The sequence below is a fragment of the Lepisosteus oculatus genome, chromosome 15 (genome assembly GCF_040954835.1).
Source record: "Lepisosteus oculatus isolate fLepOcu1 chromosome 15, fLepOcu1.hap2, whole genome shotgun sequence".
Classification (NCBI taxonomy): Eukaryota; Metazoa; Chordata; class Actinopteri; order Semionotiformes; family Lepisosteidae; genus Lepisosteus; species Lepisosteus oculatus.
The window spans coordinates 7,544,081-7,567,266 of NC_090710.1; the positions used below are offsets into that span (position 1 = coordinate 7,544,081).

Sequence of the window (23,186 nt, forward strand, 5' to 3'; positions counted from 1 at the left end):
CAAAATGACATTCATCAGTGAATGAAACACTTCAGCAGTCTCTTTGTCTCCACTTCAGATGCTTTTTGTCCCACAAAAGATCACAGTTTCAATACTTTGCCCTCGAGCCGTTTCTCCTGAATGATCTCCAAGCATGAACATGATTTCCATACAGACAACATGATACAATCAGTCTTCGAGAGCTACAGAAAATGAATGTGCTGATTCTGGTCAGGGCGTCCACTTATGTCTTCCCAAACATCTCAAAGACAGCACGTTTTCTCTGGGCAAATAAAAAATTGTTGATGGGGAGCATTTCAGCGTATGAGCAAAATCTCTCATTGACAAACCCACTTCAGTCAATCTGTCACCTGTTTGTTACTTAAGTATGTATTATACAGTATGTCCAGCATTCTTGATGTGTAAACGATAAAAATGTCTATTTTGTGGGGTTTAGATACAGTACATACTAGACTCAACATTATTCTTTATTCATGGACATTTTAAGTAAAGTTTTGGAAATGACCGAAAGTTTTTTACTTAGTTTTCATCGATTGATACAGTAATTTGCAACTGTGACACACACAGTATTTTTACTATTACATAAACAGTCAAATCATTTCTGTTGAATTGCTTCATTAGTGAGAGAGTTGATGTGGCAGTTTAACCTGTTGAAAAGTCAAGCGTGATGAATATTAAAAAAAAGATAGATAAATACAGAAATTAACCAAAATGCAATATAGACAGAGAATTGTCTTTGTGTCATTGGTAAGCTGGAGGCTGGGCTATGCCAGCACATTGTTACTCTGTCAACTGAAATCATGTTTAGCAATGATGACTACAATGGAATGTTCATTACAGATCTCCACTTGTTGTAACACTGCTAAATTGATCAAGTTCTGCCACCTTACTTGTTGTCCTTTCTATGAGCTCATCATTATGTGAAAACATTCCAGCAGGATAACGCTAGTCCCTAGCTTTTCACAGAAGATAACCTTGTTGATCAGCCCTGTAGATGACTAACTTTAATTAGAAACATAAAAATACTTATGGCCATAGGTGATAGGACATTTTAAATAAATATCTGCACATGCTACAAAATAAACATATTGACATTTTCCTGGTTATAACTTTGTTATACTGTAGGTGTGTTTTTTCACTCCCAGTATATAACCAAGAACTGATGTGAGGATTATTAAGAAAATAAAATTACACAGCAATGCACCATCTGGTTCCTGCAAAGTCACTGTCTCTTGTAATTTAGAGAAGAAAACATAATTAAAAAGACATGATACAAAAGTGCTAAAGGTCTGAATGTCACTCCAGCTCACCATCATGCAGTATATTTACTTTTTGCGGTAACACAATATGTTGTTCTCCTTTTGGGCTTCAACTTGCTTCTTCAAGATTCACAAGGCTTCTGCCACTAACTGGTTTATTTCATAATCAGGTCAGCAAGCCTGTTGAACTATTTTTATAAGAAAAAAAAATCCAAGGGACTGAAGACGTAAGTAAAGATTAGTTACAATATAAAACACAAAACATACATTTGTTTTTATTTTTGTTTCTTTTTCTGCTGAGGGATGTAATTGACATTGATTAATAATCTTTACTCTTACGTCAGCATATGTGGCCAAATGTATGTACAGTTATACTATCAAAGTTGGGACACAATCTGGGAAGTACTGTCTAACTGTCTTGGGTTTTGTGACTGACAAAAGGGAGTAATGTCCCCACAATTCAAATAGCTTTTCTATAAAACTAAGACTTTCAAAAATATTTTTTTTCAGGTTAATAGGCACATGATATTATATGTGTACATGTTATATCGGTTGCCGCAAAGCATTTGTATTAAACATATAGCATTATATATAATACAACATTTTGATGTATTGCTACCATCTATCCATTTTCTGACTCTTTATCCAATTTAGGGTCAAAGGGGTGAAAAAATATATTCCAGTGAGCAACGAGAAAAAGGCAGGATACACCCTGGATGGGATGCCAGCTCATCGCAGGGCAGAGACTCAGACACAAATACAGCCATGCACACACTGATACTAGGGTCAGATTTTCCAGAAACCTACTTTACTGCATGTCTTTGGATCGTAAGAGAAATACAGAGTGATTTATCGCTACATTTTATTAAATTTGGTATCAGGCATTATTTTTAGACAATTTGATTTTTGTATTGCATTATATAAATTGGTCCAATTAAGCAAATGATTCATTAACTCATTCATTAAGCTAAGATGGGGGAAATTCATAGAGCTTGAGGTCCTTAAGTACTGAAGGTGTGTCCATGTACATAAACTGCACACTTTTCTATTTCCATGAAAAACGTTTTATAGAAGAGGTCTAGGTTTAAAACCACATTCATAATTTTTATCACTTTTTAGATGCCTGAACCGTCTAACAAGTGAAGTCTGCAGGAATGAAAATGTTAAGAGTTATGTTTATTATGATATTAGTACATGTGCTTGAAGCTTATCTTACACTGGAGTTCTGGTTTTTAGTTTTTCATTTTTCTTTTAATCATTTATGAGCAAAACCAGTGTCTTCTGAACCTAACTTTGTATTACAAAACACGGTGGCATGCATGTCTTTACATAGTTAATCCAGTAAAGCCAAATGTCTCACCTCAAGAGGCCATTTCGGTATTATGGCCATCACAAAGGAAGTATGGAGCTGGGAGCTTCTTTAACATTATGAACCATTTTACAGACAAGAAGCTTATGGGTCTATGATTCAAGATTGTATTGAGTGTCCTAGTTTATTAAGGTGGAAATAGGTGTCCAAACCAAAAGGTGAAAACGATCTGTGTTGCAAAAAACATGGTTGTGATTCATTTAGCAATTTTACAGTACATGTTTTGAAGATTTAACCTGCTTTATTTACCAAGGAATAAGAATATTTTATTTTATTATCCAAATAAAATAAGTATGCCGGGTACAGTGACATGGTTTATGGTTTTTAGTCAAATTGGTGTAACTTGTATTGTATTATATTTTCCTGGCTACCAAATTTGAATAGATATTTGTTCAACATGATTTTTTTGGTATCTACAGTAAAACTATTTTTATCCATAAATCTTGATAAGACAGAAGTTGCTTTCCTGAATCACAGTTAAATTGACCTTTTTAACCCTCATATGAGCGTTATTAAAATGAGCAGTAGGACATTCCTGTAAATGTGCTTTCAGTAACCAGTTGAATCAGGTTAAATTATATTTCTCAAAGGTTTCTTCTTCTATCTACAAGACCCTTTTCTCCTTGGTTAATGAGCAAAAAAATCAACTGAACAATGCATAATTGCTTGTTTTGTTTTTTGTTATAAGCTGAAAATTCTCAATTTTGAGGCTTAAGCCTAATAAGTGTTGAGTTTCGCTGCATACCTGAAATATTGCTCAGATAATCAGATAATCCTGAAAATGTATATTTTTGTAGAATAGTTTAAATTTGTTTTAATTCAGGTAGTGCACAAGGCCAATATATAACCTTAAAGACTTTAACATTCCTATTCTGACTTTGATTTACAAAAAATGGAGATGACATTCTTTAAACATTTTGGATATTTTCCATCAAGGGAAATTTAAATAACTTCTGCTTTATAAAAGTGCCTGAGAAATAAATACATGTCCTCAGTTCAAATAAAATACAGTATATAGTATGGCTAAGGATCTGCGCCTGTGACTGGAAGGTTGCCGGTTCAAATCCCGCGTCCGGCAGAGGAATCCTACTCCGTTGGGCCCCTGAGCAAGGCCCTTAACCCTAACTGCTCCAGGGGCGCCGTACAATGGCAGACCCTGCGCTCTGACCCCAAGGTTCTCTCCCTGTCTCTGTGTCTGTGTCTCTATGGAGAAAAGCTTGGGTATGCGAAAAGAAGCATTCCTAATGCAAGAAATTGTATAGGGCTAATAAAGAAACATTATTACATTATTATTATTAATGATAAAGTAAATTGAGTATACAGTACTGAAACAATAAACTGTCAATTCACTTGTCACTATACTTTCCTATGACACTTGGTTTAGGCCGGTGGATATTCGTTAACTAATTCTGTCAATTTAATACATAATTGATTTAACACATAATTAATTTATTTAAATGTCTGTCTTTTACCATCTTTTTAATGCTTAGCTTAATTAGCAAATTATTATCCATTGTGAATGATGTGTTTTGTGGCAAAAGGACTCAGAAAGATGTTGGTTCTTTTTGTACTGATCAACCAAAATTACAATGCACTGGGACTCTACAATGAGTTATCTCCCATCTTATTATTTCTCGGTTCCTATTAGATATAGTGTATATTGACACTGACATTGACACTAGAGCAGTAAAGTAAAATCTACACATTTTTAAACCCCATATTATTATTTTTCTTTTCCAATCACTTAAACCAAGGTGTGAGCAACAGACAACATTCTGTAACATAGAAATCAACCATATCACTGACCACCAGAGAATTTTCAGATTTTATTTGTAGTCATTTAACATGTTAGCTTTCATGGCTGGCAATAGCTTAGTGCTTTAAAGAGCTTATTTTTTGGCAAAGCTGCTCTTTGGAAATATTTCACTTGAAAGGATAAGCTGAAATGCACTCTGAAATACCAATTTTCTCAAAGTGTAAAAACCATTCCTTTTTATCAGATATCTATAATTTACTAGTAGTATAATATCTCTTATCACAGTTTTAGTTCTTTTCAGATTTCTATTTTTAATTTCACTATACATTTTTTACTCTCATGGGCACAATACAGTGCCCTCCAGATTCATTCATACTCCTGATGAAAAAACGAACAAAACACAACATACTGTACAAAACACAACAGAAATATTTATAGACGGGATACTGTGTCTTCTGTAAAATAAATTCTAATAAAATAGCATTGCAGAGAGCAAAATTAAATGTCATATATAATTATATACAGTAATATAACATCTTAACTAAAGAGGATTTCAATCCACATTGTGTGACAGTGTGTTGACACAGTGCAGCTTCCAATACGCCAGTGGCATGAAGCTGTTGTTCTCTTGATAAGCAGTCATATTCATTCCTTTCTGAAATTTCCCCAGGCTTGACATTCAAAAGGAAATTCATTGCCTGAGTCCAATCAACTCTCTTGCTAATGAAGTGATGTAGTGCTTACTGTATGAACTAGAAGACACTTGAGTGTATCATTGTCAATTATGAATGATCAATAAATCAAACTGATACCTAAAACATTTAATCAATATTCAAAATCGAATTTCTGAAAACACACGTTCATAGAGTGATAGGTTTCTCTTGTTGCTCAGCATATTTTGGAATCTAATATTCTTCTTCTCATTCTCAGTGATGATTCCCCAATTACTACAAATCTAATGGCACAATGTAGCTTTTTGTGGGTAAAATTGCAGACAATAAAACTATTTCACAGGTTGGGGTGAGGGGACTCTGTAAAAATGCACTTGGGTGCATCCATTTTGTCAGAAATAGACCTAATTGAAAATGACATTTTTGTAGTATAAAAACTTTGCCATCATATGACAGCACTGTGTCAGATTTATTTTTGTTTTTAGAACTTATTTAATTAGTTTATTTTCTTATGTCTTCATTTTTGTTATGTCTTCATATTTCTTTTTGTTATGCCTTTGCTGTTTTTTTCTTTAAAAATAAAAATATTGTTAAAAAGGTAGATATAAATTACTTTAGGTTCATACCAATCATGCAAATCACTAAAATCAGGAGCACCCTTCAGGGATATTAAACTTTTATGATTTTCAACTGTCTTTTCTAATTTCCTCTGTCAGAAAGCTCCTGTGAATTATGCTTCGTTTGTTTTTCTTTCATTTGGAACTTAAACAGCTCTTAATTGCTCAATAGAGATTTCTGGGGTTAAGACAAATCAGTAATTTGTGTTTCTTCTTCTGCAAATAGACTGATAAGTTCATTCTGTAGTTTTTTCCTCAGTTTGCTTTCATCGTGTTACTGGTGTGGCATGATCAGCAGAGCAGAATGAATACCATTTTTTCAGCAAAACAAACTAAAATACTAATTGTACATTCATATCTATAACTTCTCAGCACCCAGCATTGTCGCCAGAAATAATAAAGGAAAAGTTTTAGCCCAATAATGAAATGCTTAGATGTATTTCAAATGACGAATCATCAGAAAAAATGCAAAACACAAATGACACGGAAAATTTAAAAAAGTAGGTAGAACCATTTTAAAATGCTTTTGTATTTCCATTAGTCTTGTTCCTTAATTCTATTTTATTTCATAAGCATCTAGATTTACATCCATTATTTCAGCTCACTCAGATGATTGCTTATGAAGCACATTGATTTGTGTATTTTTTCTCAAAGTAAAGGATATCTTTTTAAACAGCTATACATAGTTTTAAGATACAAGTAATAGGTTTATTCCATGCTGAAAAAAAGAAGAAAGAGAACACAACGTTTCGGCCGTGGAGCCTTCTTCAGGTGTGAGAGCCTTCTTCAGGTGTGAGAGAGACAGGGCAGTAGGCAAAGGTGACCTTTGCCTACTGCCCTGTCTCTCTCACACCTGAAGAAGGCTCCACGGCCGAAACGTTGTGTTCTCTTTCTTCTTTTTTTCAGCATGGAATAAACCTATTACTTGTTCCTTTGCAGCCTACGCATGCTGACGCAGCTACCCACCTGAACTACTATAGTTTTAAGATATTTATCCTGATGAGAAACATATTATTCCTTCATTTGGAATTATAAATGCAAGTCACATTTTAACATTTTCTACACACTGCCCTAGCAACTCAGAGAATGGTATTCTTCATACAAGTGAACACAAGTGCCTGAGATATTGAGAATGTCCCAGGTTGTGGTATTTTCCAATTCCATGATTACCAAAAAGCTCCATCTCCACATCTCCATGAACTGCGAACATTGAAACTTCAGAAAACTACTTTTGGAAAGTAACTCTCCAAAGTCAAAGAATCTTACACAAACTTTGGTACTTTCCAGATACCAGCCATTTCCAGAGGCAGCCATGCATGACATTACCTCCACCAAACTTAACAGATTAAACATGTGTGTTGTTTTTCACACTGGTAAATGTTTATCGTGGTCTCATCTGACCATAAAACTTTGTTCCAGCTTTGTTCTAGCTCATCTTTGTAATTGCGAACAAATTCTAAAGTATGATGGAGGTAACATAATGTTCCGGGCATGATGTTGATGTACAGTAGCAGCCTCTGGAGCTGGCTTACTTAATAATAATAATAATAATAATAATAATAATAATAATAATAATAATAATAATAATAATAATAATAATAATAATAAACTTTATTTTATATAGTGCCTTTAAAGGTGGCTTCTCAAAGCGCTTTACAGGATGACAATAACAATAAATAAGAAGACTACAACAATAAATAAGAAGATTTCACGAGATAGGACACAATTATAATTACAACAATACAACAATAACAACAGAGGAGACCGTGTAAGGTGGTATTAAGAAGAGCAGAGGGGTGAAGAATGGAACCAGTTAAGTAAAGGCTTTTCTGAAGAAGAAGGTTTTGAGTCTGGATTTGAAGGAGTTTAGAGAAGGTGACTCTCTAATATCATTGGGCAAAGAGTTCCAGAGCTTGGGGGCATAGCAGGAGAAGGCCCTGTCGCCCATACAATGTAGACGGGCTTGGGAGATGGTAAGGCGGGCAGAATTTGATGAGCGGAGGTTGCGAAGTGGGTGTTAGGAATCCCTGGTAGGAAGATACACGGATCCTGTGCAGACGCAGGCACGGGTGATAGATGAGGCAGGCGAACAAACCAAAACGAGAGGCAAGGTCATGGTCAAAAGGCGAAAGGCAAGTCGTAATCTTCCAAATTTTTATGTCAGAGATGCAATTAGATAGAATAGAGACAGCCACATCAGTGTCGGGTTTGGTATGGATGTATATTTGAGTATCATCAGCGTAAAAATGAAAGCTAAGGCCATGTGATCTTAAAAGCTGACCAAGTGGGAACATGTAAATGCTGAAGAGCAAGGGGCCCAGTATTGAGCCGTGGGGGACACCAGACTTGACAAGACCAATTTCAGACCTGTACCCATTGAGAGAGACAAAGTGACAGCGATCAGTGAGGTAAGACTTAAACAATTTGAGGGCAGTGTCAGAGACTCCAAACACAGTCTCGAGACGAGAAAGTAAGATGTTATGGTCAACAGTGTCAAAGGCAGGACTGAGATCAAGAAGGATGAGTATGGAAAGAGAACCAGAATCAGAAGCTATTAGGAGATCGTTGGTGACTTTTACAAGGGCAGTTTCTGTGCTGTGAAGTTGACGGAAGCCAGATTGGAGGGGTTCAAAAAGGTAGTTTGTCATGAGGTGGTTATGTAACTGAAGTGTGACAGCACGTTCTAGAATTTTAGAGAGAAAGGGTAAGTTGGAGATGGGGTGAAAGTTGTTAAGATTGTCGAGAGCCATGTTAGGCTTCTTTGGCATGGGAGTAATAGCAGCAGTTTTGAGGACCGTTGGTACAATGCCGGTGCTCAAGGATTCATGTATTATATTGAGGACAATGGGACAGAGAGAAGAGAAACAGGACTGGAATAAAGTGGTGGGAATGGGATCTAAAATAGATGTGGTGGGTTTCATGCACGTAACTAGTTTGTTTAGGGATGCTGAGCCAAGAAGAGAGAAGCTGGAGAGACGGGAACCAGAGAAGTTGGATGAGGAGGGAGGAGGTCTTGATTATATAAGTAATGATGGCAGGAGCAGAATGAATTCTGAAGTTTACAGATACACTTTGCTTTCTTTTGAAGAAGACAATGCTTCCATACAGTACTTATCTGGCTTAAAACATACATACATACTTCCTTTTCTCCATTTCGAACACAAATTCTGTACATAACTATACAACTATACTGTTACTTTTACATACAAAATCATAAACTTAATATAGCAGCTAACAACAGGAACATTGTAAAAACACACACAGAATGTGTACAGTATATACAGTATTTATACAATAACAAAGCAGGCAATGACCCTAAAAAGACCGCAGAAAAGATGCTTTAATATAAAAATGAACCACCTTAAATAAAATAATGTTTATGTGAGACAACACCATGAGCATTAGATCCCCACTGTCTCTACCAACCTAGAAGTCTCTCCATAGAGCGCACATCTACCACTATCACCTAAACATCTCGTATCTGAGATGGAGGAGCATTGTGTAAATTGGGTGCTCCATGTCAGCAGCAATAACAATGGAAATACAGTATGTAACAGCTACAATATGTGTAGAATTGAGGGCCTGAAAAGGAGACCTTTGGGATTTTTCTAAACAAAAATATTTCAATCATGAAGCTCAGTGTATCCAAGATTTAGACAAAGCAAATCCTTCTGGAGTTATAAGTGAAAACATTAATGTCTACAAATGCCACAAATAAACCTCTTGCACCAAATACTCTAATGACATGAATCTGTAATTATAAGGTAATATTTAGTATATTTTAGTATACAGCTGCCAAGCATTGCATGATTCTCTCAACTATGCATTCCTACATTACAGCATATGTTAGCAGAGGGTGCATTTGTACAAAAGTCTTGGTTTTATGTTTCTAGTTATGTACAGTAAGCCAAATATCGATATTTCGAATCAAAATCTACGTGTGTATGGATGAATGTTAAGCAGATGGTGGTTTTTTCTTTCTCTCTTTCATGAAACATCCTGCAGTCAGCTATGTGTCTTTTCCTGATCAAAGCAACAATGTACCCAAATGGATGCACTGAACCTGCTTTAAATATTAAAGTGTAATTTAAGTACCAGTGGAAAATTGCCTGCATCCTGACACTTCCTGCTTTCTCTCCAACCCCAAGCTTTTTATAGCATGGCTAGCTTTTCACACCAAGTATTTTTTTAATGTGAATAATTCACTGATTAGCTTTACTTTTTCTTAGCTGCCTCAGGACCTCTCTATTTCTTTGATATGCCTATAATCTCTGTATACAATATAGTCATGTAATTCTAAAGCAAGCGATTCTCCCAAAAAGACACTAAAAAGCTGTTTTTATCACAACAAAATTAAAATGACATGAAAGGGATAATATTTATAGAACATAACATGCATAATAAAATGGAACAGAGCCAAACACAAATGTTTAATTGGGCATATTATACATATTCTGCATTCATACAATGAGCATGGAATGCTTGTGGGAAGTCTGGATGATTTTTTTCCCATTTGGTGGTGACAATTTTAATAGGGCAGGCCTCTCTGTACTTATACATTTCTGGTGTATAATTGTGAGCACTTTTCAATATTGCAGAATATATTCTTTTCTGTTTTTTGTAATGTTTCAACTATAATTTCACACACAGCCCAGACATATATTTCAAATGCAAAACAAAACAACAGTGAAGTTCAGTAAATGTCTGTCATGACAGACCACTTTTAACATTAAAAGAAAAGTAATGTACTGTATAACAAATCTTACAAGTAAAAAGATGCCCAGATTCGGATTACTTGAACGGTATTCTAAATGTATCAGACACAGAAGAAAACTGAAAAGATTTGATGCCTATTTAAATTTGCTTTTCACGTTGCATGGCAGTATTATATATATCACCAATCTATAACTTTGTAATTAGTTACACTTTTGCTTGCAAAACCTGTGTCAAAGTGTTACCCATTTTAACAAACATTCATGGACTAACCATAGATGAGCTTCATATTTTCAGCAAATTTGAACCTTTCTCCTCTACATATAACATTCATCTTCTGCTATTTTTCTAGGTTGGACAATAGCTCTCTCTGCACATTTCTACCTGCTTTTGACAAGTATCTACCTCAGTCAAATATTTTGTCCTTCTTTTATATTCTCTCTGCCTCGTTTCTGTCATGCTACTTTCTTACTTCACTTTCTGAAATTGCTTCCCTCCCTTATACTAACCCTTGATCCTTTCACTCTCATATTCCTCACACTTCTCAACAATATACTCCCCGCCATCTAAAACAATGGTGCTCAGCCTTGTCAACTGGCATTTGTTTCAGCTGGGTCCATAATCACCAGTTCTAATTGCTACCACTAATTTATCTGCCTGCTGAAATTTTTTTCCGCATTCAGGGCTTGGTTTCAGAAGTACCCTAGTCCAGTGGATTTCAGTCCTGGTCTCCTCTGTGTTTTCTTTTTTTCTCCAGCCAAGTCAATTTAAATTAAGCTAAATGAACCCCTTTTTTTTCAAAAAATGTTTTCAGCTCTTAAAAACTAATTGAGATTTTTAATTGGTATGAACCCTGTACTAATTAGTGAGTTTCAGGACTGCCCTCATTCAGGTACGCAAGCTGAAATATTAAAAATTGGACTTAAGCTGAAGGAAATAGATTGACTCACTGTGTGATACAATGTCTTTCCCACCTGAATGTTCATCATAAACTGATCATGTATTGTAAGTACTGTTCAGTCAGAAATGAGGGAACAAAATCATAATAAGAAAATTGAGCAGAGACTGCATAACATTCTGTGTTGTGGAGTTGCTGCAAATAAACCACTTTAACTAAAGTATTTTTGAAGCCAAGGACTATGTGCAGAAAAAAGCCTAAACCAGTATGCACTGGTTACAGGCACCTAATAACATTGGTATTTAAGTGCCCAGTTGGAAGAACAGATAGCAGTCAGGACCAAGATTAAGAACTACTGTCCTAGATCAAGGGTCATCGCGTAGAGCAAATCATTATTGGCAGAACTGGACAAGTCTCCCATCCTCTTCAGGTAATGGTGCTTTAACGTGACACAGACGAGACCTGCTAATTCCCAAGCTCTCCAAGACCAGGATTCGAGACCCCCTGTTCTAACCTATTGGTCTAACCAAGTCCATTTCCTGTCTCTTGCCATATAGTCTCCAATGCCTGTTCTTCTCTGTGCTTGCCTCCCTATGGTGCAAGCAATGACCCATGACCATCAGATCTGTCTCTAGCTTCCTTCTAGTATGTCTTTATTATTTTCCTCTCCTGCTACAGCATATCTGGCTCCTGCACTGCACTACATGACTGCTATCCTATTATAATCCACATTTTGTACTTCCACATTCATTCATTTATTATACTTCTATGTTTTTTCATGGATGAAGCTGCAAAAGTATGTGGCTGAAGCTGATACCTTGGGTTCCTTCAAGAAATGACTAGAACAGAGCTTTGGATGAATACTTGGATTTCTAACTGCAAAACGGGCCAAATAGACCAACTGGTCTCCTTTCATTTGTAAACTTTCTTATGGTCTTAATCTCTTACATTATACAATGCAAATACTATTTATACCTTGTATGTTTCTGACTGCTAGTTCCATAAGTGTACCCATAATGTCTACAGAAGGGCTACAGATGACAGAAGGCCATTTGGTTCCTTTTCAGATTAAAGAAATGGTAATTTATCACAGTGTGAAATACAGCTTGAGAACTAGTTCAGTTCTGTACAGTATACCCATTATGTAATTATCTTAGCTTCATGTGAGGTCCTTCAGTTCACATAATGCACCACATAGGTGGTTACTGCATTCAAGTATGGGCCAAGTATATTCACTGTATGTTCAAAATATAGGAACAAGTAAAGCTTTATTCTAATGCTGAAAAGAGAAGAAAAACCTTTTCTATAATTCCTACAGTATACCAATTTTCCGAACCTTTTTCCTGTTAATCAGTAACATTTTAACCCTCCATTTGATGGGACAATTCTTGGACATTTTCTGAATTTTTTAATTTTGTTTAAAATGTTAATCACTTGCCTTAAACGCATTATTCAAAAGCATATGTTTTTCCATGTAAAAAAACATTTAACATACTGCATTAATTCACATAATTATTAGCACGATTCTAGAGCTTCAACTAAGAGATTATATTACACACAGACTAGAAGAGCCACACACAGCTAAGTGTATTCTAAAAGAATGGAATCTGACACTACTTTTTGCTATCTCTCAAAGGAAAAACACCAAACACCAAAACAAAACTATAATCTTAAGAAAAATAGCTAATCTTCCCTGGCCTTATGGTTTATTAAATTTTCATCTGTGGTTTATTTTATGTTTATTTTATAAATATATAAATGTATATAAATGTTTATTTTAATGTTTATGTAATCACCCTGTTTATTTGTAGATTGCTGATATATACTGTATATTAGTGATTCTCTTTGTTTAAAACCACATGATCCCTGAAGTTGTTATTTAAGGATTAAATGTTAATTTACTTATACTGCTTTACCAAGAAATACAATTAAGTATATATACAGTACAGTACATATTACATTTAGCCGTTTTTTAGATAAAACTGACTCAAAGTTCATTCATATTCTTGATGTACAGTAGATAATGGGCAATGTAACTGAAAGTGTACAATCAATATATAATGTATAAAGAAACCATTCAATACCGTAAAGACTCATAGTATTGGACACTGCAAAAATAAATAAGCCAAGAAGAACACCTTGGCAATCAGCATTATATTGATTCTACTTCAATTACAGAGAGAAAGCACTTGCTATAACCCTTTAATCGATTCAGGCAATTCTTAATAGGGATTTCTGACCGTTCCATCATGCAAGATCTCTACACCTTTCAGATTACATGGTTTGCGGTTGTGTACTGCCTTTTTAGTTTGTAACACAAATTTTCTATTGGATTGAAGTCTAAGGATTGTGATGCCCCTTTAACTATATGATAATATATGTCTGGAAGTGTGCAAGAGTTGCTTTTTGCAAACAACCTTGAGCTTCTTAAAGGTGTGAACCTGATTTCTGGATAAATTATCTTTATATACTGTACTTTGGAATCCATCTGTTCTTCCATGCTAACAAGGCTACCAGAACTAGAGGATGCAAAACAGCCCCTTTGTCAGCATAAACCGCTGGTGAATTTGTTTTGTGTTTCATCCAATCACATCATGACTTGGGAATCAATTAGCTGCTATTTTGAAAGTTGAGTACCTCTTTCTTTAATATTGCCACAAACGTCTGCCACAGACATGAGATTTGTCTGCTTCCACTAACACCCCTTCCAGCCAGAAACAACCTTAGCTTTCCCAGGAGGTCTCCTATCCAGATACTGGCTAGGCTCACACCATAACTTCAGTAGGTTGCCAGTGTGAGCTGCAGGGTGATATATTTGAAAAAGCAAAAGTAAAATAACATCTTGAGAATAAGTCTTGCACTACGAATGTTTGTCATACACTTCATAGTGATCTTTATGGTTCAGTTGATTATTTTTACATTCTGGTTTGAAACACAAGGAAATGTAGTGTGCGGTGTTATGTAATAAATTGCATTTATGTTCTTCTTCATAACTCAATTTACAAACTATTAAAGAAGTTGTCATTCAATTTACAAAACATCTCAATTATTTTGATAAATGACACATTTAAAAACATGGTTAAGGAAAATACAGTTCAGCAAAACAAATGTAAAACTGATACACTGAATAAAGTGGATTCCAGAACATTGATGAGATTCTAAGTATTATCAGAATCTTTTTATTTAAATGGCCATGACAAGATCCTTAAACAGAAGGATAAATAATGCTGCAAATAGTAGGCACAGAGTTTTAGTAAACTCTGTTAGTAGTAAAATCTGCCTTGAATTTGACTTTGGTGTCTAATGTCGCATCACATTAATGTCACAAATAATATAACAAATGTTACCATTTGTGCAGAGTACACATTTTTTAAAAGTCCTGTTAAAAAGAGATGTTGGCTTTAACTAGAAAATAGTGCTTGTTGGTTTATACCTTAATGAAAATACTACCTTGCAAATAGGGCAATGGTAGAAAAAGTGAACTCAATACTGTGCAATATATACAAGATGCTTTTACAAGGCTATTCGGTTTATTGATAAATTACACAGCATGCATTAGGAAATGGACAGGAAGTGTGTCTAATATTTTGTTTAATTCCACTCAATCAACCAAGGGGAATGTTTTCCTTTCCATTTTCACATAATGTCTGGCTATCATAAGCGAGACAGAAGCTGGCTTTTAATTAAAGACACATTAATGTCTTCTATGCTAATGGTTTTGACCTTGGATGCAGGCCTCATTTATAAAGGACAGACAGATATATCAAATCTGGCAGAGGAAATGTAGCTTCAAGAACAGGAAAATATTAACCTCCAAAGCAGGTTAATCATTCGTATATAAACTTAAAACTCTGATGCATCATACTCCTAGGTATTGTACTCATTTTGATAATTAATTTAAAATATGTGTATATATCATCCAGGATTTCTTTACAAGAGACAGGAAGGCTCAAGAGAAAAGTACTGAAAGATTCTGGTACAACACGTCCTGTGAGTGCCTGCTCTGTCACTGCCATTTCTAATTTAAAGGCAGGAATAACAAAAAAATAAAACAATGAATTCACAATCACTAATTTTATAAGGAAGCCTAAGTATACAATAGAGAGAGAGATCCAACACCCCGACTAAGTTTGTGTTTCTATGTTTGACATGTTTTTCTGTCATTATCGTGTGGTAATATTATGAGAATTAGCTGAGTCAGCCATTACATACAACTTACACTGACATTTGAGTACCCCAACTTTGCAGTCAAATGATTGCATGATTGCCTGATAACACACAAAGTCATGTTTGACCCAGCTATTAGTAAAGCACATCAAAGTCGTCCAGATGAACAGGAGAATACCTCCTGCAACTGTTGTCCTGTGCTGGTAAATTATGATTCACAGGCAATAGTGAAAACCTGCTGCTTACTTGCGTAATTGCACAATGGCCCACAGACAATAATGCCCTACTCTTTGCAACATGTAATGTTTGAAAGCACTGCTACCTGATTGAAATGTTAATGGACAGAAGTTGCAGCACCAAACAGAAAAAAATACAAGGCCATGATGATATACAGAAAACGGTATTACTATACATACATGACAGAGGTTCTTTATTTCCATGCAAGGTAAAACCTATGTTGGTGCCGTTAGCAATCATTCCAAAAATTAGTTGTATCCCTGAATCAGTAAACAGCAAAAAAAATCTCACAAAAGTATCTCTAGTCACTTTCTGTATTTCTGAAATGTTAGAATTTGATAAAATGCTCTGTTAAGTGTGAAGGTGTAAAGGAATTTGCATGCTACTGTATGCTAAAAATTGATTTGGATATGTTTGATCAGGTTTTAGCATCCAATTCATTTTAATACAAAATATAACCCAAAGGAATTATGTTACAGCATATAAATCTTGGTTATGCACAGCTAAGATTGTATAAGAAGTTCTAATCATAAAATGCTGTCAAAGAGCTGTCAGGCCCCCTTGGCGTTCATCTAAACATATGGAGAAATACAAATCTATCCTGAGAATCTGAACTAACTCTGCCAGTCATACTGACTTGATAATGGATAAAAATAAACAGTGTTTGATTTTAGATGTACTATAAGTGTCATGTTTTTTTTATTAAATGTTAATCATGCATGAACATGGATGCTCAAATATACTGTATGAAACACTGCAATCTAAATAATTAAACATTTAATCTAAAATGTAATATTGAAAAGATAATGATAAGATATCAAAATTAATTGAAGAAAAAGTAAATTTCTCAGGCTGTAATCACAACATTAAAAAATACACAGCTGGATGTGATGGTACAGGACCAGTGTGGTGATCCTCTGTGCTGAATGTGGCCTGTCCCTTACAGTTACCTACAGCAGTTTCTTTGGTCCTGTTTTCTTTGATTGCTGATGTTTGATTTGTTTTTTCCATTCATGTGGATACTTTTATAAACATATATTCTTTTATAAATTAGATTTTATTAGATGTTTTCCAGAACAAAAACGTCAAAGAAGAACAGATGAATAGGCACTGAAGAGCCTAATAGAAACATCTTTAAAAAAAGAAGTAAATGAAATTCATTTGAACATAAAACAGTCATTTAAAAATACCAGGTACAGCATCTACAGTTTATAAGAAAAATTCTAGATGCTTGCATCACATTTAATCCTTGTAGCAACATTTCATACTATTCTGTGAACAGAAAAGATAAAATCATTATTAAAGAAAACAAAACTGCCTAATGTTTAGCCTTCATTGTGGAAACACAATGATGAGGAATTTCTATTAAAGATCACAATCAGCTAACTTGATTGTGAGATATGATTTTCCCAAGCATTTAAGGGCATCTTATCAGTTTTTGTGTACCTCTGTTGGTTTCCACATATAATCACAAAACAAGTTATTTATTGTAATCCTGTGCCCTGTAGCCTCAAACCAAAATTGTAGCTTTAGTACAGAGATAACCACCATGCTGCACCAACAGTGCCAAAAGCATTACAGAATAAACAGAAAAAGGTCAACACTTAGAATAGGGAATAAGCAAAAATGATTAAGTGCTTTTTTTTCCTTTCAAGCAAAAACATTTTTCTACCCCTTAGCTATGTTTTCTGCATGCTTTAGGCATCACGGAACCTAAAAAGAAACCAAGGCAGCTAGACTTGGCAGTAGTTGAAATATAATCCATCATTGTCAAATTGGGTGACTATTTATTTATGCTTTTCTCAAAGTCAAATTGCTGGTTTAAACTACATCATACCAAGCTTAAAATTTAAACTGTTAAAATATCTTACATTAAAATATTTATACTGTATGACTGTATATTTAATGCTAGTATATTGTACATGCACTTTAATATACTTTTTGAAATATGGTAGGACTAGGAATAGGATATTGATCGCAACATCATTGCTACAGAATAAGTCTATAAGGATTTCGTAGCAGATGCAATCTGAGCTTCTACCTTTTCAACATACACAGATAAAATTTTTAAATGAAAGACCTCCTGTCCAGCAATCAATTCAGAAATACAAACATTGGACAGAAAAAGGGCCTACCTTTCTGGTACATTTGTATAAATGGCATAAGTGATGTACTGTATGGTGACAGAGATACTGAAGCATGACAAGGTTAGCTGAGTCTCACTCTAGATTAATCAAAAGGACACATATTGAATCAACACACCTGCCCCCTTATGAGATGTAATGGCGATACGAGAATCCAGCTCTACAGCAAAACAGACAAAGAATTCAAACAGAAATTAACAAATTTATGACAACCAAATTAATCCTCAATCTGAAGAAAAACAAGGAGTACAGAATATCACTCACATCAATAAATCAAAAGTGAACTGCATATCAATGTTACAGTGAGCAGTGCATACAGTAACTGCAATGTAGATATAGAAATGTACAGCAGTAAATGAAAAATACAACAATTGCATAGTGATAAAGAAGAGGTAACAGTTTAATGTACTTAAAAGAATATAAACATGCAGTTGTATATACTGTATACTGATGGAAAACAGGAACGCAACACCTCCTCCTCCATACTCTGGCCCTCCCATCTGTGTGGAACAGGCTGAAGAGTGACTCATCCATGAACAGGACCTGATGCCACTGCTGACAAGTCCATCGCAGCCTCAGTCTGGCCCAAGCCAGTCGGGTGTAACGTCTAGGAGGTGTGAGCAGAGCCTCTGACAGGTCACCTTGCTCTAAGACCAGCAGCATAGAGCCTCACTGTCCTGTCACTGATGCAGGCATTGTGTCTGCTGGCAGTTTCAGCAGCAGTACGGGTGGCAGATCTGAAATGATCTCTCAGTTGGACCAGTCTGATATGTCGATCCTGCTCTGGTGTGGTTACTCGAGGGCGACCTGATCTTGGACGATCAACTGTCCTACCGGTATGCTGAAACCTTCTCTGCAGTGGGGACACAGTGCATCGGCTTACTCTTAGACACTTAGTGTCTGGCAACGCTGGCACATGACATGCCTGCCTGCAGCATGCCAATGGCCCTCTCCTTTGCTTCTGGAGACATTTGTGGCATTATGGTATGCACAGAAAACTGACTAAGTGTGGCCTTTTTCTGGCAGTGACCTCAGCTTTGAATTAAGGCCTTTTTAAAGCTTGCCTGATCAGGCATTGCTCCTACCCTTGTAGGGTAAAAGTGCACCTAACAAGCTTTTGTGTGACTGGCAAGTTGCAATGCCTCACTGCACAAGCTGTATTGCTGGTCAGAGGGCAAATTGACAATGTTTTGTGAAAGTACATAAGCATAAATGTTGCATTTCTTTTTTCCATCAGTATATTTAATGCTGTTAAGAATGAAAATATACAGTATACTGTTAAAAAACCTACATATTGCAAAATGAATCTCTATAGCTTCCAAGTAGTCCCAGTGGTTTACCTTTTATCTTTCCTTTTGCACACATCTGGCCCTACAAGGGTTTTCCCCAGGCATTAAGAAGATGGATTGTACACAGTAGCACACTACGAGCACACACTCATCAAACAGAATATTTGGGTTTGATTGACATATTCCTTAATAGAACAAATACTGTATTATGAGACAGAAATGTATTCTTGACTTAAAAAGGCCTTCTTCCTAGTACAAAGGGTGGGCTGAGTGATGAACGCCTCTGAACCTGCCACTTAAAATACAAAAAGCCACCTGCAGTCAAAGGGAAAAAAAAGCAGGACACTTTTTTTTATCCTAAAAGCCCACAAGTCAACAAAATAGAAGACAGCTAGATGCTCATAAAGGATGCAAGTCTTCACATAAAAGTCACTGATATTGATGTAGAAAAATACATTGCCAAATGTATATTAGAAATGCTTGAATGCAATCCATGAGGTTGGTTATGTCAGAAAATATTCTGTTTGTATTTTAGCATAAAACACAAACATTGGGTGACTATGAAAACCTGAAATTAAACTTTGGGTCTATACAAAAACACATTTCTGATTAAGCTCTTGAGTTCCAACAAGTAATCTTCCCCATTAAGAGCCCTAGACTATTCAAAAGAGTAGTAGTGTTACCACTCAATATGATATCTAGAATACAACTTGATATGCAAGGTCTGATCCTGAAAGTTATCAGAAGCTAAGCAAGGTCAGTATTGGTAATGAATGTCCACATCTATGCTTCAGTATGGTATGGAAGTATGGAAACATTGTACTGTAGGAGGAGCCATCCTTAGAATGAGATATTATACAGTACCAAGCTCCTGACTACTTGATCATTAAAATTCCTATAGGACTGTTTGGAAAAAGAAAGATGTTAACCCTGATGCCCTGACAAAATTCCATCCAGGGCAATCTGAAGTTACTTAATTCAATAGGTGAAGCAAATTCTAAGTTCTCCACAAGATCTGCTGTGTAGTGGGACTGCTGAGCGAAAGTGGCAGCTGTGTATCACCGAGGTGGGTTCTGCAGTCCAGTGGTGGATGGATTAGGTCCTTTGGGATCATTTGGGATAAAAGGCAATACTGTATGTACATTATACAAAATGATCTATTAATTAAATATGTATTAATATTTACCACAGAAGCTAATGTCAATAAACAGCACACATTTAATAATAATAATAATAATAATAATAATAATAATAATAATAATAATAGCATCAGCTATCAGTGGGGAGGAGAGCAGAGTAATGAAGCCAATTCATAGATGGGGATTATTAGGAGGCCATGATTGGTAAGGGCCAATGGGAAATTTGGCCAGGACGCCAGGGTAACACCCCTACTCTTTTCGAGAAATGCCCTGGGATTTTCAATGAACACAGAGACTCAGGACCTTGGATTTACGTCTCATCCAAAGGATGGCGTCTGTTTATAGTATAAGATAAGATCACTTTATTAGCCATATGCAATTTCTTGCATTAGGAATTCATCTTTTCGCATACCCTAGCTTGCTCTCCATGAGACACACAGGCACACAGACAGGGAGAGAAGTTTGGGGTCAGAGCACAGGGTCAGCTATTGTACAGCACCCCTGGAGCAGTTGGGGTTAAGGGCCTTGCTCGGGGGCCCAACAGAGTAGGACTCCTCTGCCGGCCGTGGGATTTGAACCGGCAACCTTCCAGCCACAGGTGCAGATCCTTAGCCACGGTGCCACTGCTCCGCCCGATAGAAAGGTTGTGGCGATAGCTGGATTTGAACACCCGACCTCTCGCTTATAAGTCAGTCACTTAAGCCATCACGCCACTGATATAGTCGAGTTTTTCTTTGTGTGCGTGAACCCGGATCTGCACTGACCACAGATTAACCGCCCGCAGACCAGCGCACTTCACAATGAGCCACAGCGCCTCCATCACTATACTGGGGCATTAGGACCCACATGGACCGCAGGGTGAGCACCCCCTGCTTTCCCCACTAATATCTCTTCCAGCAGCAAACTTAGTGTTTCCCCAGGAGGCCTCCCATCCAGGTACTGACCAGGCTCACACCTACTTAGCATCAGTGGGTTGCCAGTTGTGAGCTGCAGAGTGATATGGCTGCTACCATTTAATTGTTTTAATTTTTCATTACTAACAGTTAAGCAGCCTCATCCCCTTGTTTGTATGTCAGAAATGAAACAAAACAAAACCAGCAATCTTTTTGATCTTCTAGTACTGTAAGTGAAATATATGCAGCATATTAAGCTGCTTCATTATGTGGAAAAGGAATAATTTACAAATAGAAATGTCAAAACAGCTCTGTAAAAAAAATACATTAATCTTATATGAGACATTGTTTGTACTTTTTGGATATGGAAAATGATGGCAAAGATGGGCAATCAATGCAGAGGCTAATATGCTAGGGTGTTGGAAAATATCAAAGAGTCTAAAGACACCATAACGTGTTTTACCAGCTAACAAATCAGGGTGTTTCTATGTATAAACATTTTAGTTTTCTTTGGAACACTTTTTGCAAACCAAATATTAATGTGTTGGAAATGGTACTGTGTGAAAAGTGAAGCTAGACCACAAGCCGGCACAGTTTAATGAGTTCAGGGACTGCTGAAACAAGAGTGCTACCCCTTACATCGAACAAGTAATTACAACTGTAGGACACACAAAAAAGCTGCCAAAAGCATACAGCTTCCTTTATGAAGCCATCAGCAGGTGCAGAGTAATTCATAGATTAAAATCAAGCATTGGTCACAATTTGACATAGATTTTAATTAGAATTTAACACAGCTTTTAAAAGGTCTCAGCAATACAAAGCTTTTTTTCTTCATTTGTATCTCTACTCTCAATTGTGAAAGAAATATATATAGTTTATATTCTTCCTCTACAAAATGATAGAGGATCTGGGCATAAGGGTACTTGGACTACTGTCAAAAACATTCCTTACCTTGGACACTCTGTTGGCCACCTCTCTTCCGACAGTGAGCCCCTGGACAAAAGTACGAGCTGCAATAAATGCTCTAGTAACCTGAGCCTTCAGTTTTCTGGGCACATCTCCAAAAGGCTTTAGCTGGTCCGTGTATTTGCTAATACATTCCAAGTACTCATCCGTGAAATGATACTGTGAGTTCAAAAGCTGAAACATTCGCTCCAGCAGTCGAGCCCAGAAATCATTCAGCATCTCTTCTAGATTCACATTCCCGCCTGTGTAGTATCTCTTCAGCTCAGTGAAGAGGTCCATGAACACTTCAGAGTTCTGCATGTAGAGCTTGCCGTAAGTCCGCACAAACATATCATTTAGGGACTTCTCAGTGTTTTCCAGGAGCTCCAGGAAAAACTCTGAAAACACAACAACAAAAAAAAACAGATATATTTAAAATGGAATTATGACTTTAATCACTACAAACTGGAATACTGAATTTTCATAAACTGAAAATAATACAAATTGGGCATACTGTATACTCCACTCAATGTATTGAGAATAGCAAATGAAGAAAACTTTGGATTCCAGATACAGTTACAGTACTTTTATTGTTACAAAAATAAAGCCTAATATCAGTTTCTTTTGTTTCAGTAAAAAAAAACATGTAGTATGGGATTGGCACTTCTGCAAGGTTGTTGTACTCTTTTATGGCAATTAAATCACAGGTTCTTACAATAAATGAGTGAGTGAGAGAGTTGGCAAGCTTCTTTTTAGGCCAGAAGTCTACTGAGGCACACAGTTTAAGTCTTGACATTTACTCCTGGATATCACAACTCAAGTGTTTACTCCTACAGTATATGGATCTGAAATTTCAAACTAACTGGTCACTTGCTGCCCATCTACAATATACAGCATTTCAAGCAAAGTACTTAGCAAAGCAATGCATAGTCCCTGAGTCTTTAAGTTGATTTAAAAAGACAGCATTATCCCCAATCGTTAAGCCATACTGCCAGTAATGCACAGCAAGTTCTGAAAAATGTCATTAGAAATTTCTCATCTTCAGATTATACACAGGGCCTAATATCTGATTATTAATTTTATGTCTCT

At 36.1% G+C, this 23,186-nt stretch overlaps 1 protein-coding gene across 2 annotated transcripts in view; it reads right to left on the bottom strand.

The window, feature by feature from the left end:
* Window positions 1-23,186, bottom strand: part of gpc6a (glypican 6a) — a 338,150-nt gene that overhangs the window by 153,025 nt on the left and 161,939 nt on the right. For both annotated transcript variants that reach the window (XM_006638995.3, XM_015363660.2), the window contains exon 3: window positions 22,104-22,495. In XM_006638995.3, the coding sequence (XP_006639058.1) occupies window positions 22,104-22,495 (392 nt within the window). The remainder of the gene's footprint in view (window positions 1-22,103; window positions 22,496-23,186) is intronic.